The following is a 15,522-nucleotide window of genomic DNA, read 5'->3' as shown; positions in this document are numbered from 1 at the left end:
TTTATAAGGACACTATCCTTTTCATGAAGACTCCACCTTCATGACCCAGTCACCTCCCAGAGGCCCCGCCTCTTAATTCCACCACATTGGAGATTAGGTTTCAAACACAGGAGTTTTGCAGGGATTCAGACCATGGCAGTGTATACACACACACACACACGTATATGCTTATTAAAAAAGAGTTCACATTCTTTAGAAATAAATGAAGTATGTTATAATACCTTTCCTTTATATTTGCTATTAACAGTTTGAGGATAGAGATCTTTGATGAATAGAAAAATGATCATGTTACAAGCCATATTTACAGATTAGCTCATGGAGAATTCTAAACATTTTGAGATGGTAGATTTGGAAAAGCGAAGAAATGTCAATGAAACAACATAATTTGCCATGTACAAATAAAAGCATTCATTTGTATACTTAAAATTCTAGTACTTTTCAGAATCTGAACTAATTCGTTTAGTTATTCTTTTTAAGCAGTGTTTTTTACAGTACAGAAGTAGGATGTGCTTATTAAACGTTTTTAACTTGTTCAGATGGGTATAAAGTAAGTTTAATGTGTTATTGTCTAATTTTCAACACTAGGTGCAACTATTTTTTAACAGAAAGTTGTGTGGATGTCTGTTCTGTATTTTTAAAACTATAGAAAATGTTCTTTAACTTTTAATAACTTTTTTTTTGGTCGACAGATATTAAAATGCATGCTGTGGTGAAAAAATTATGCTTAATTGACAAGATAATTGAGTACTTAAATGAATGTGTGGGTCAGGATGGTGAGGTGAGACATGTTTTTACAGATTGGTGTTTTAATTAATTAAATTTGAAATGAATTCAGCTGGATTTGGATGAGTACTTGGAGTTTCAATCCCGAGTAACACCCACGACCATGTTCATTTTTTAATTTCTAAAAATGAGTTCTCTAAAGGAAAACGAGCCTTAAAATTTCTATTAGATGTATCAGCAGAAGTGTATACAAGACTTATTTCCAGTGGAAAATAGTTCTTAATATTTGCATTTTAGTTCCACACAATTTTGGTGAAGAACATGAAATTTAGGATAAGATAATGTTATAGTATATTTTATCTCACCTTAGAATTGATGAAAATAAGTGACTGTGTTTTTCCCTCCTGGCCAGGTTATAGAATGTTTAATACAGCCGAGCCTCACGCTCCTGAGGAAGGTGCTTTGTGCCGACCCGGTCTTGCGTGTGTCCCTCTCACAACAGTCTTCTCTCTTGACCTTGTTGCTCAGAGGTAAATAAAATAAGTGCTGCCAATAATAAGCTCAGTCTTAAGCTTTACGTGTTTACTCTTTAACTGTAGGTTACATTTACTTTCCATTTTACTAACAGAATAACAAAGTTTATAAGTGAATATGCCACTAAAAAAAACCCCATCACAATGGAAAATGTTTAACACTTTTGTGGAAAGTTCCTTAAAATCTTTTTACTAAGTAGACCTCAAAGCTGAGGACGGCTGAAGCCCCTGATTGTTCTCACACCTTGATGGGGCCATCACGTGGTCCTCAGACGGTTACTGTTGCCTGTAAAGAGAGGAGGCTGCAGCCACTGGCTGTCATTACTGCCTTCTTCCAGATGTTAACCTCGTTCTTATATTGTTTGTGCGTTCCGATCCTGATGCTCTGGTGTGACATCTGATTATGTCATTAAACTGACATTAAGAGTGTATATGGGAGGGGAGGGTATAGCTCAAGTGGTAGAATACATGCTTAGCATGCAGGAGGTCCTGGGTTCAATCCCCAGTACCTCCATTAAAAAAAAAATAAGTAAATAAATATACCTAATTACCTCCCCTCTTGCAAAAAAAAAAAGTATATAGACCCAACTTGTCAGGCACGGGAATTAGACCGTCCTGAATGATTCTGAGCATTTATTACATTTTATAATGTGTGACTTTTTTTTTAAACCCCTTTCAGTTTGGTTGTAATTTAGTAATGTATTTAGATGGAGAAATTCTGTGTAATTTTCTTCTCTTTTTTTTTCCCCCCCTCTTCTTTTCTGACTGTTCTCAGTAGAGAGCTTGTAACATTTTGTGCTAATTTCTTTCCTGGAAGTTTGTACCACTGCTTTTAAATATTCTGCTCTCAGAGGAGGGCCTTCTCCATTCCAGGTTCAAAATTCCAAGTATGCTGTTGTATTTTATCCTAATATGTTTGTACATTTGTTTAAAAAATTTTTTAGATCTTTAATCTATCTAGAATTGATTTTGGTATAAAGTATAAGGTAAGGATCTTAATCTACTTTTTCCATATTGTAGGCAGTTGTACTGCACTAATTTCTTATGTATTTGGAAACATTATAGCTCATTCTGTCTCCAGTGGTTTGAAATGTCTACTGTATCATAAATCCTTACCTGTATCTCTGTTTCTTTACATTTTAGCTCATTACTATTTTTAATCGTGCCAAATACGTAATGGTGTTTTCCTCTTCTTACAGTTAGGAAAATATCTTCTTTCAAAACTAACTTCTTATTGTGCTTCCCTGGGTTTGCTGACTCTGTATTAAGTTGTTATTCCTGTGTTACAGGTATAACCATCATACCTATTTAGTTAGAATTCGATAGGTTTTAGGCATTGGGAAACTGTAGCACTGGGACCATTACAGAGGTGGAAACTGAGGCTGAGTAATAGTAAGGGATTTGACCAGGCCGCTTAGCCAACTAGTAGGTGGTGAAGCCAGCATCATGTCTATGAGTTCAGAGCACTTTCCTTTTCCATTATCTTGTTGTAATAAACAGGACACACAAACCAAAACAACAGCAGTACAAACATAACGTTTTACAGTCACATCCAAGTTCTGTGATTATATGTTTATAGGAAAGGGCAGAAATGATGAAACAGGGAGATCTTTCAATGATCTTTCATTTAACTGGGGTTAAATGACTTGGCCCAACCTTCCTAGAAGCTGGATCAGCTTGTTTTTCTGAGCGACTGAAACTAGACAGTATCCAGTGAGGGGATGTGCAAGTGTGAGCTCTGGGCCGAGAGTGTCTGTCCGCTAGGGTTCCTAGGCTCCACCCCAGAACTTCCAGGCTGGAAACTGTTTTAACAAGCCCTCCGGGGGTGCGTGTGGATTTGAAGTTTCGAGAGCCACTGTTTTAGTGACGTCAGTTTATCTGGGTTAACACGTTTTTCAGAGAATGGCATCTCTTCTCTTTGAGTTAAGATATTTAAAATTTTAAGTTTATTCTTTCTAGAGGTAAAAATATTTCATAGAGTAATGCTTCTCTTTATTTCTCAGTTTCCTTGATATTTCATGAAGATTGTACTGTCGTGACTGAAGTTGGAGCATTATTTTGTCTTCTGTTATTTGATGAAGTATCAAGAATGGATATGTGGTGAGTTATAAGAGTTTTTACTCTTAATTGTCTGATTTTTATACCAATGCATGGAAGTTTCTGACTTAGGAGCTTATGCTTTCCATGGTAGCTGGACATAGTATGATTTTGGGTTTGAGTAAGCAGTATTAAATAGTATACTGGCTCAAAAAGTCACCCTAAACTTTTATTTTTGAACATTACTAAGAATAATATACTGCAGTAGTTTTTATCATCGATGTATTTTTTAGTACATAGTTTCAACTTTGTATGTTTTTTCCTTCATATTTAATTTAAAAAACCTTTGGGGAGATGTTTAGGATGGTCATACCTGATTACCACTGACCTGGAGCAGAGTCCGTGGGAGAGAGATGGCCGCCCCGTGCCAGTACCGCGCCCGTGTCAGACGAATCATTTGTTGTGTGGACTTGCTAAAGAAGAGTGTAATTTGCTCTTCATAAGCACATCCAGGTAGTAGCACCGCGTTAGAACTATACTGACTGGTAGGACCACGTGCACCTCTTGGTGTGAGCTTCAGTCCAGGAAGTGAAGCCGGTTGTGTGTGTGAGACAGAACAATGGCCTACTCGGTTGTTTCTTTCCTTTTTGTGTTTCTCTCGTGAAATAGGTCTGATAGTCCTTCTAGTAAACCTTCGTCACCGTCAATCTTCAGTTTGCCTGTTTCAGTTTTCAGAAGGTAAAGAATCTACTTCCTTGATTTTCTGAAAGGCGCTGCTATGGAAAGGGGAATCACAGTCTGTAATTTGCTGTAGTTTTTATCTAGTATTTCGTTACGTGATGCAGTGCTTTAACGTTCCCTTCACAGTGGTGCTTCTGAGAGTTCAGTAAGTACAGGTCTCTTTCACCAAGGTTTTATTTTGATATTGTCAAGTCTCTAGAAAACTTGAAAAACTATTCGGTGAACCCTTGTATTCCTTTCAGCCTAGACTTAGGGTCTGTCAATGTATTTAGTTATTTTTATGTAATCTTTTCCCCCCAGCCTATTTAAAGAACAAGTTTCAGACATAGTTTGACGTCCGTCTAAATGATTCCAGCATGTACTTCCTTAAATTAAGGATATTACCTTACATAACCACTGTGCCATGAATGGTCACATCTAAGAAAATTAAAGATAATTCTGTAACATGATCCATATTCTCCAGTTATACCCAAAATATCTTTTATGGACTTTGAGAAATATGGAAGCCTAGAACTAGCCCTCATTTGTGGCTCATCCTTTTGAGTGGCATTCGAGAACTTAAAAGTCTGTAATTATTTTTATACATTTTCCTTAGGTATCATCTGCCAGTACATGCGCTTGGCCACCATGCTGTGAGTCCTTACTCCATGGTTTTGCCGCTGTCTGCTGATTGTTTGGCCCTGAAGCCAGTCTCAGATATGCTGAGAATGGCTTGGAACCTATCATGGTATCATGGGAGTGATAATCTGCTGAAGCAAATGAACTCTGAAACCAAAATCCACGAGTAAGCTGTTCGTGTAGTAGCAAAGTATTCACATTTAACTCATTATAATTATCTTTCCTTTAAGTCAAGTAGTTTTTTTTTTTACTTATTATCTTCTGATTCTGCTTTTTCACTGAAGATTATAATTTTTACTTTGTTTTGAAGATTACATGTGTTAATTACTTTTTAAAAATTATCACACAAGGAAATTTAAATTAAAAAAGCATTGTGCTCTTTGCTGTTTTAGAGATTATATAGAGTGTGCTTTGTTAAGATGTAATTCACTAGGAAAAGTGCTCTGGATTAGAGTAAAATCTCAGTAGATATGTGTATGAATTTTGTTACCATTATTGTGATGATGATGGTTTTTAAATATCTTAATGTTCTAATCTGTCAGTGCTTTCTTATTTGGATGAAAATTATATTTCTTCAAGCCAGAAAATGTCAATATAAACACACTAGCATCCTCATGCCAATGTAAAACCCTAATATTGACAGAAACACATCAGATTTTCTTTTGGCTGTGAGTCACCCTTTAATTAAAAGGAAACAAAGATAAAACAATTTGGGGGAAACAGTTTAAAGTAAAAATAAATGTGAGCTTTTATTTAAATGACTTTATGTTTCTCTTTTTTTCTTCTTGTTTAGATTTTTAGATACACTGAAGTTATCCACCGAGGACACCCTTACTCTGAGGATGACACACACAGCTAGTGGACTGAAGGACTGTCTCCACTCCATCGTCCAGGCTGCCGCCCACAGGGAGGCAAGGGCTGCTGTCACAAGGATGAGTTTTTATCTTCTGAATGACAGGTTGTCTTTCAAGGATGGCACTGGCCCATGTGGGATTACCCTGAAGTCCTTGTCTTGGCACACCACACTGAACAGGTCAGTGCAAGCTCACAGCTGCCAGCTTCAAAGACCTGGACTGAATTGTGTTGGGTTTGTCTCCACACCTCTGAGCACAAGAGCATGTGTTCTTACTGTTGCTGTCATGAGAGAAATATTTTTTTAAGAGAGGAAAGCTTCAAGATTTTTATTATCTGTAATATATATCTAATAATAGCAAAAGAGAAAAATTTTAATGTAATTACTGCATTTTGAAATGATTTAAAAATTATGATTTTAATAAATACTATAATAATTATATTTTATATCCTATCATGGGAAATTTCATTTTGTTAGCTCACGAAAGTAAATGGTTAGGGTAAGACGTGGGCAAACAAACGGAATGTTTACTCCTGTCCATGTTTTGAAGGAGCTGAGACATCAGTGATTCGAGTAAAGGTTTATAACCTGCTTCTGGCTCTTTCTTTTGCTCTTAAGTAATTTATCTCATTTTTCTTTTTACTCTGAGTTTCATGAAGTTGACTGCCCCGTGGACGTCCTTTAGTGAACGCGTTTCACTGGTGGCAGATGGCTGCATTTGAAACAAGAAAGACTGAGAAGCAGCCACTGCCAGCAGCTTTACATTTAAGTCTTCCTGGGACTGCAGTATAAGATGTGTCACTTTCTTTTAAACAGGAAGTGTGCAGTTTTCAAAATGCAAGGTTATATGAGTGTTTAAAATGTGAGTTTTTATTTAGTGTAGTTCTCACAGTTTGGGTACCTAATTCGCCTTTTCCAGTGGTGTGCTGGAGCCAACTCTTACAGCCTTGTCTGAGAGGTGATGGTACAGTTATCTGGATTTCTGCAAGTTAGTTGTTTAAAACAACCATTCTCAAAAATTGAATTACATAAACTTACAATTAAATAAATTATATGAAAAATAAAGACAATAATTATGCAAAATTATCACTCCCTAGTTACTTTACAACCTTCTTACTATTACCTGTTGTTCTCTTGAAGTCATTTGTTTTGATTCTGTCTGTGTTATGGAGATGCTGTATCATGGTGTGCTGCCACGCCTCTCTGCACAACTGTGTGTTAGGTTGGTGGCTTGCAGTCAGCCATGACAGTCTTTACAGCAAACATAGCAAATCAGCACCCCACTCCTCCTGTCCAAGCCAGCCTTTGCTAGTTTTGCCCTCGTTGTTAAATATTTATCAGCACGCCACTTGAAAGAATTAGAAACCATGATTATTGTCTTCTTTATTGTAGGTTTTTACAAGTGCTTCCTGCTTGCACTGAAGATGAGAAACTTCTGATAGATATCATACATTTTTTAAATAAGTTATTGAAGGAACAAAGGAAATCTGTATCCACAGAACTTCTAAACTGGCTGCTAGAATTACTTCTGAGACATGTAAGTGTTGTTAAGGAATTTGAATTTTAGATTTGACAAATGATATATTTATAAAAATCATTAATAATGTATACAGAGATACGGGAAAGTACGGTTTTTATATAGCAAAGCGGTCCTCGCGTTGTAATGGATGGCTTACGGCAACACACCTTCCTGACGGGATTGTGACTGGATTTAGGTGAAAAGTCTACGGAATGAATGGGACCTTCAGTCTTGGTGTTTAACAAAACCTGTTCCACATGTGAGCTTTCTGCTGCAAATGTACTTTCAAGTGAGGATCTTGGAGTCGAGGAATGTGGAGAGGCAGCGAGCCAAGCCAGATGGAGGCGGTAAGGGGTGTAGTGAGATGAGGTTGGAAAGAATGAGTCAAGCTGTGCTCCGGCTTTAATGTGAGTTTACTGTAGGGTTTACCCTTCCAACCCCTCTACTCTCTGCTTTCTGTAGCCTGCTGTGTTCTAAGAAACCTACCAAGAACCCAGGAAGCTAGCTTGCTCTTTATTGTTGGTCTGTGTATTTTATTTTATTTTTTTGGCAAATACTATATGGATATACTTAACCTAGCAAAGATAAACCTTTTGACGAACAATCATAAAAAAAATTCATTGAAGTTAGAAAAAAGGGCCTAAACTGAAACAGAAGATAGACTGTTTGACGTGACAAATATGTTTCATTATATGTTAATACATTTAAAGACATGATTTGCTGTAAAAATGCAAGGTGCTAATATAATGTAAATTAGAAATTCTAATTGAGATTACTTTTTAAAGTATTTATATATTTAACAATACATATATGAATGTATGTATGTAAAGCTTGTTGAGATGTTTATTTTTTTCTGACTTACTGTAGATGGGTGAAAATCAGGATGGTTTTGTTCAGTTGCATACCCAGCATCTACCATAGTGTCTTGCACACAATGAGCTTTCCGTAAACATTTATTAACTGTGATGTTAAGGAAGCTATGTAGTTAATTGCAATAAACACACATAACCATAATTCCGTAACATATTAAAATACAGCAGAAATGGAGACTATGGATCATATTACATATGCAAGTATACTTAGGGACTAAATTCCTAGAACTTTGATTGCTGAGTCCATTACAGATTGCAAAGATACATATAGATACGTGTTTGTATTTTTTTTTAATAGGTAACTATTATTTTGAGTGAAATGAGGATCTTTTCACATTTGGGGCTTTTTTGCCTCCTTTTCTGCAAACTGTCCCTTGATGCCCTTGCCAGTTTTGTCCCGTCATTGGGCTTTCAGTCTTCTCACATGCGTGTTCTCTCTCTCTCCCCTCCTTTCTTTTTTTGATAACAGAGGAACCATTTATAAATTAGAGAGATTACATTGTAAACTGACCATAACTCAATAAAATAAAATAAAATAAAATAAAATAAAATAAAATAAAATAAAATAAAATAAAATAAAATAGAGATTAGCCCTTTGTTTTATGACTTGTAAATGCTTTCCTCTTGTCATTAGCCTTCTGACCTTACTTATAATATTTTGGACTTATTTTTCTATTTTATCTACCCCTTTATCTCCTAGCTTTTGTTAGTGATGTTTTTCTGCTTTTCCTCTTTTATAGTACTTAAATTGTATTTCATGATCGTAATTTCCACATTTAGTTGGTGTGTGTGTATGTGTGTGTGTGTGTGTGAAAAACCTTGCTTAAATTATCATAGCAGATTTTTTCTTAATAAAATTTATTTTTTTATTTTTCCTTAATAAAAATTTTTTTTTTATTTTTCTCTGGCCATTTTCACTTCTTTCAGGTTAACTTTATTTTCATTTTGTGAAACTTATGACAGAACATTTGTCCAGTGGGAGGACATTTATATGTGGATTTTATTGGCTTCTGTACGTATGGCAAGAAATATCTTAAGCATATTTAAAGAGACATGATAAACTGAGAAAAATATTTATAACGCAAATGAGAGACAACATACTAATTTCCTTAAATTACAATATTTGAATCTTTAATAAGATGATTGGACTCCCAGAGTACATAGACCTCTTGTTCAATAAAGTTTACTTGTCTGTTACTTTCCCAAGGATGATTTCAAAGTACCATATCTACTTCAATTTTCTCTTATCTATTAATTATTAAAAAAATTAAAGAAGCATTTGGAGGCATTTTTTGCTGAATATTTTTAATAAAGCAAACAGGAAAATCTATTGTCATAGTTCTTTCAGCTTTTAGGCATGCTTCAATATGTTAGAGATTAGATATTAAAATATTGTTAAAATAATCTATGAAGCTTTTCCTCTGAATAAGTTTTTTGGTACATTAATTTTTGATCTATAAATTTTTTAACCTCATAATCTTTTTACTCATTTAAAAAAAAGAATAACCACTAAAACAATCTTTGTTTTTGGTTAAAGTTCTTACACTCTGAGAGTTACGGTTGCTCATAGGGGGCTTTAGGTTTTGAATCTTTTCTTGAATATCTGTGCAATAGTGGAGTGTTTGCATATAAGACTCTAAGTAGTATATAGCAACAGAAAAATCACTGCATATTAAACTATACTTACCTAAATTGTCTAGCTATAACTAGATAGTTAAAAGCTTATTTAAATGACTATGAATTTTGTAGTATGTCTTGAGTGCTGATGTATATTGCATAATTTATTCATAGTTTTGAAATTAAAAAGGAAATGTCTCCAGGACTCTAGGTGGTTGATTATACTGTGATTTCAATGCAGTTTTAGAAAAGGATTTTTGGTATAAATAAATTTATCTATTTGACTTTGTATGGTATCAAGGCTGTCTCTGGAAAGCTTTTACTTTGTCTCCTCCTATATTACCATCACTAGTGTTATAAGTAATAATACTTTTAAGGGTGAGCAAAGTGGACTTAAGCGTCCACTATCAGGAGAGTTTACTCTCTAAATATCATGCTACAAGGATTAAATTAGTAAGTGTTATGTAAAGACCAATATTCAGAATATAGGAAGCCTGCAAATAGAAAGTCAAAAAGTGTCTTTTAAAGTTTATCATCTGAAGTGGGTAAAATAAGTGAGAAATGGTTTAAGAAGTTCAGTAAAATAGCATTTCCAGAGGAATTGTTTCGGGTGTATGGACATAACATAAAGATATGCAGAAGCTATGGTGGCAAGAACAAAATTAGGCAGAAATGAATCCCTGGTCAAGCAGAAGGATGCTTACAGGATATGTACAGAAAAATCAGCTAACTTACTGAGGGAAGATTTGGGAACTTTTTCTTGTGAAAATTTTGTTTACATCTTTTATCAAAACATTCATTTATTATAAACATTTTATGTACTTAAGGAATTTTTTGTGCCACTACGTTATATTTTAATATATTGATATTTTGTTAATATATAAAATAACCTGAAAGTGCTGAATTTGAATACATTTCTCTTCAGAATGAGTTTTTGATGAAAGTTCATAAAAATGGGGCCATAATATTTTGTGGGGGAGGCTGTTCAGAACTACACGGTGCATGTCTGTCTGTTGACGGACATTCACAGGCCCCTGTGCACTCAGAGTCCATGGAAGGCATTGTACACCTTACTGTTGTAGGTTTTTGATGGGTGGAAAATTGGATAAGATGCGTGATAACTGTGTGGGTAAAGTGAATGAGCCGTCACCGCAGAAACCATTGCTCTTTGGAGATCAGCACTGACGAAGTAATGACCCACGTAGTTGACGTACAATTAGGATTGAATACTAATGTACAAAGACAAAACCTGCAGTAATAATTAAGTACTTGAGATCAGCAGGTATCCGTAGAGGCATCTGTCCTACTCTCTCTTGTCCTTAGGGAATGGTGATATGTCACATGTGTTAGAAGGGATGTTGCTGGGGTTCAGTGAATCTTAATGTTAACATGTAAGTCCAAGGTATGTCATAAAGGGGAAAAGTCTGCAATTTATAAGCGGAAATAAGTTATTAATAGAGTTTCTTTGGAAGAATCCTAGTTTTTAGGTACGTACATACTGTATCAGTATATTAATCTACTTAATTTTTTATCTGTTTATCAGAATTAATAATTCCTGATGGTAAAATTATGTTTTACCAAGATGAGGTTTGCATTAAAAACAGCTTGCTCGTTTTGTCAGCTTTTATGGGAATTGGAGGCATTGTGGGTGGAAGTCAGTCTTTGGTTATTTGGGGCTAAGAATACTATAGAATATTATTTCTATGATTTTATTAAATGTGTATCTTGATTGTTTTATTCATGAACCTTAGAACTTGTTACGTTTTATGTAATTTTACTTGATTGAAATGAGGCACTTCTTGTTTAAGATGAAAGGAGGAGCTGGGGGAGAAAATGCTGCGTAGGTGTGAAAGATAGTGGAGTAAGTTAAAGGCAAAACATCTCTCCTCAGTGCTTTTCAGAAGCTCTCAGTTAGATTATTTATGATTGTGTGTACCTGATTGAAATATACTCTACATACTATGTAATATAAACAACTTGGAATTTTCTTCCCACTTAAAAATTTTCTTATCCTTAAAGAGAATGCAGTTATCTTTGAATTGAGTTCTTTAGGTGAAGAATTTCATAACAGTAGTAATTACAGTTTGATTTTTATCCTTTTTGTTTGTGTTATTATTTTTTATCTTTTATTTATTATTGTATTATTTTATTTGGGGGGAGGTAATTAGGTTTATTTATTTCTAGAGGAGGTCCTGGGGATTGAACCCAGGACCTCATGCGCGCTAAGCATGCACTCTACCACTCGAGCTATACCCTCCCCCGTTTGTTTGTGTTAATGTGCCCTGTTGATGTGACATACTACTGGGGATGGAACGTTAACTAGCTTTGAAGTAAGACCGTTCTGAGGTTGAAGACTTGCTCTGCTCATTTGTATGACTTTGGACGACTTACTTACCCTCTTTATGAACCCGTGTTTGCCCATCTGTAGAATATGAAAATGCAGAGTCTCCTAGTTTAACCCCAAAGTTAAATGAAATCTTTTCTTTTTTTCTTAGCCCAGTGCCTGTGACATTATAGAGAATTAATAAATATTCCATCTATCTTTAATGCTGTTGGTTAATGTAAAATTTTCTACTCTTCCAGTATTATTAGAAATAATCTGTTATATTTCTTTAGCTACATTTTTTAAGGTAGAAAACAGGATAAAATTTAAGTAGTATTAGTTTTATTTGTCTATCAGCCTATCGAATTGCCAAGATTACAATAGTAATAATGCTCAACATCGACTTGGATGCTGTGGGCCTTCCCACACTGTGTTTAGTCACATGTATTGGTAGGGACAGTTTGTACATGTACTTTGAAAGCATTGAAACTATTATAATGTTTTGATTTAGTAATGTCATTGCTTTGAATTCATACATAGGATATAATCAGAGTTGAGCACACTGCTGCAGCTCAGGGAATTTAGAAATCACTGATTATCCAGTAGTTGGGGTAAATCCTTATGGTTGAATAACAATCAGATACTAAAATAATGTTTTTGAAGAAATAGTGATGATAACATTAAGTAAAAAAATGGTCACAGTAGTGGATTTTTCCAGTTTTGTTAAAAATACAGAATTATAATTCTGTTTGTAGTCACAGACACACACACACACACACACACACACAAAGAATATGTGCCAATACAGTAATAACAGCTCTCTCTGGGAAGTGTGATCCTGGGCGGTTTCTGTTTTTCTCTTTGTGTTTCTCTCTATTTTCCTCCATTTTCTATAATGGATATGCTTTCCTTTTGTTGTGCTAACATTGGAAGCACCTTTTGAGTTTAGAATATCTCCACCAGTGCAGGGGAGACCCACACCTCCTAGTGAGGTGATGCACCTCTTAGTTACTCCAGGACATGATTAGCAATAAAAACCTTTATGGGAAACAGCATATGGCTCAATTAGAGAGTAAATCCATGTTTTACAAATTTCATTTTTTAGAGTCCAAACCCACTGTTTGACCTGCTGGTTCTGACGGAGTCGCAGTCGCGAGAGGAAGCGGATACCATCCGCACCGCTGTCCGGCAGCAGCTCCAGAAAGAGCTGATGGCTCTTTTCAATACCTTGCTGCTCAGTTTCGGGGCAGTTGCTGACAGGTACCGTCTGTATCATCAGAGGTTTGGGGACATTTGTACCGAATCTAGTTTTCTTTTGATTTCCAAAGAGTCTTACTTTCTACTTGTTTCAAATTAAAAGGAGGAAGGACTTCAGTAAAAATCAGTTGTGGTCTGTTTGTTTTTGCGTCAGTGGAATTTCTGATGTAGCCTGATTGTAATTTCACACACACACACACACACAGTATTTTGTTGTCTCTAGGTTTTAGTTCTTGGTTCTCTCTCTTAATTTTCTATATATTTACCTGAGCAGTCATACCCATTTCTGTGACTTTACAACTGTTTTTGCTTTGATGATTTTCAAATGTATATCAGGAAATCTGACTTAAAATTTTTTTTAATTAGATGAAATTCACAAATTAGATAAATTTTAGCCATTGTAAAGTGTACAATTGAGTGGATTTTGGTAAATTTACAATGTATAGGTTGTGCCACTATTACTACTTAATTCCAAACATCTTCATTGCCCCAAAGAGAAACTTTGTATCCATTAAGCAGTCCCTCCCCATTCAGCCCTTACTCAAGCCCCTGGCAGCCACTAATGTTTCTGTTTCTATGAATTTGCATATTCTGGACACTTTATATAAATGGAATCAAACAATATGTGACCTTTCGTGTCTGGCTTCTTTCATTTAACATCATGTTTTCAAGGTCCATCCATGCTGTAGCAGATATCAGTGGAGACTACAGAAAAGAACTTAATACAAATTATATACACGAGAAATACAATTCCTAAAGCAAAGAATTCATTGCATGGGCTTAACAGCAGACTAGACACTGTTGAAGAGAGGATTAGTCAATTCAGACTACAAGTCAGTAGGAGTTTCACTGGAGAGGGATGCCTTGGAACCTCTAAGGCGCTGAGAATGTTTTGTACATTGTTATGCCTGATGGTTACATGATGATACATGTGTGTGAACCACCCCGTGGTGTGTACCTAAGATTTGTGAATTTTGCTGTGTGCAGTTATTCATGCCTCAGTAAAGTGCTGAAGACAAGAACAAAGCCAGTCCAAGGACAGCAGAGTCTGGGCAGCTGGACCTGGAATGTATATAAGAATTTCCCAGTGGGAATTTCCTTGTACAAATATTAACATCAGCTCAGGAATCTACATAGTAAACCAGCACCACAGGTGGTCCTTGGACTGGACTTTGAGAAATGGTGGTCTCACTGTTCTCTGTGTGAATTTTGATGTTAAGGAGACGAGTGTGGAGACACTTCCTTTTATGAGTAGGTCAAGGGCAAATTAGGAAATTAACATCTTTAGAAATCATATACTTATATCCCTACACCTCTGTGATGGAATAGGTAATAATACCGTTAATAGTGTCAGTTTTGGAATCTAAAGATGTGTAAAACTAAAGAAATTTCAGATTTTATTCAGTATGTTGTTATACAGTGATATTTTTCTTCCAGGAATTAGACCTTTGGATCCATGCTTGGCCACTTAATTTTAGGAATTTTGTTTTCTAATAGAAAATGTTCTCTTAATTGTTCTGTTTCTGATAGTTTTGTTTAAGTTATGTGTGAAAACGTATTAAAATCTGTTCCTTTTATTTTAGCTTTCTGAGGAAAAAAACAATACATTTTAGTCAATTAAAAATTCAATTTTTTACTGATACTGAATGATCTAAAGTATAGTTTTAATGTATGCATTTACTTTTCCATCCCAGCTTTGTTTCGTTACCGGGTGGCAGTAGCAGTATCTGTTTATGCATTTCTCAGTGTAATTGTTGCTTGTCTTTCACACCACGTACTCTAGGTGGCACAGTAGTTGCATTAGCCTTGGAAAATCTTGTTTTGAGAGGAAATGTTTTCTGCCATTTCCACCAGATCACACATTTCTGATAGAGTAGGTTGTTAGTAACCTTCCGTCACCAATCAGAAAGCCCAGTGAGCCCAGTAGACTTGTTCTGTGGTTGATTTTCCTCTCCTTTATGCACGCAGGAAATGCCTGGAACTCTTTTACGTTTTCCAAACACAGCTGGCTCTGAAACTGCTCCAGTGCCTGAGAGTCACGGATGCGCCTCATTTCTATGGCCTGCCGTCCCTCGAGAGGACCTTACGAGGGATGGCCCACCTCACAGCATTTCCAGGATGGAGCTCACACTCTCCTCTTACAAAGCCCCTCGAGATCTGTGTGAAGTACTTGTCGGGTCTCCTCGAAGTAAGTAAAAATAACCAGCGACTGTAACAGCAATAGCAAACTCGCCAATAATAGCTATTTACTGTTGTTGATCACTCAGGGTGTGCCAGGCACGACGTTAGGTGCACTGAATGTATTACTGTATTTAATGTAGATTATTACTCCGTTTTTGGCTCATCAGAATGAGTGTTCTCACAAGGATAAATGTACAAATGATATTTATTAGCAAATGTGCAAGTAGAATTACTTCTATGAATATACT

The 15,522-nt window shown here is 35.7% G+C and overlaps 1 protein-coding gene across 5 annotated transcripts in view; it reads left to right on the top strand.

The window, feature by feature from the left end:
• The window catches only part of RTTN (rotatin), a 122,467-nt gene that overhangs the window by 49,758 nt on the left and 57,187 nt on the right, over positions 1 to 15,522 (top strand). For all 5 annotated transcript variants that reach the window (XM_074355447.1, XM_045510656.2, XM_010947094.3 and 2 more), the window contains 9 exons: positions 690 to 778; positions 1,136 to 1,253; positions 3,260 to 3,356; positions 3,963 to 4,031; positions 4,630 to 4,818; positions 5,446 to 5,685; positions 6,898 to 7,042; positions 12,942 to 13,096; positions 15,062 to 15,281. In XM_074355447.1, the coding sequence (XP_074211548.1) occupies positions 690 to 778; positions 1,136 to 1,253; positions 3,260 to 3,356; positions 3,963 to 4,031; positions 4,630 to 4,818; positions 5,446 to 5,685; positions 6,898 to 7,042; positions 12,942 to 13,096; positions 15,062 to 15,281 (1,322 nt within the window). The remainder of the gene's footprint in view (positions 1 to 689; positions 779 to 1,135; positions 1,254 to 3,259; positions 3,357 to 3,962; positions 4,032 to 4,629; positions 4,819 to 5,445; positions 5,686 to 6,897; positions 7,043 to 12,941; positions 13,097 to 15,061; positions 15,282 to 15,522) is intronic.

Source organism: Camelus bactrianus, chromosome 30, assembly GCF_048773025.1.
Source record: "Camelus bactrianus isolate YW-2024 breed Bactrian camel chromosome 30, ASM4877302v1, whole genome shotgun sequence".
Classification (NCBI taxonomy): domain Eukaryota; kingdom Metazoa; phylum Chordata; class Mammalia; order Artiodactyla; family Camelidae; genus Camelus; species Camelus bactrianus.
This window is presented reverse-complemented; position numbering and strand designations above follow the sequence as displayed.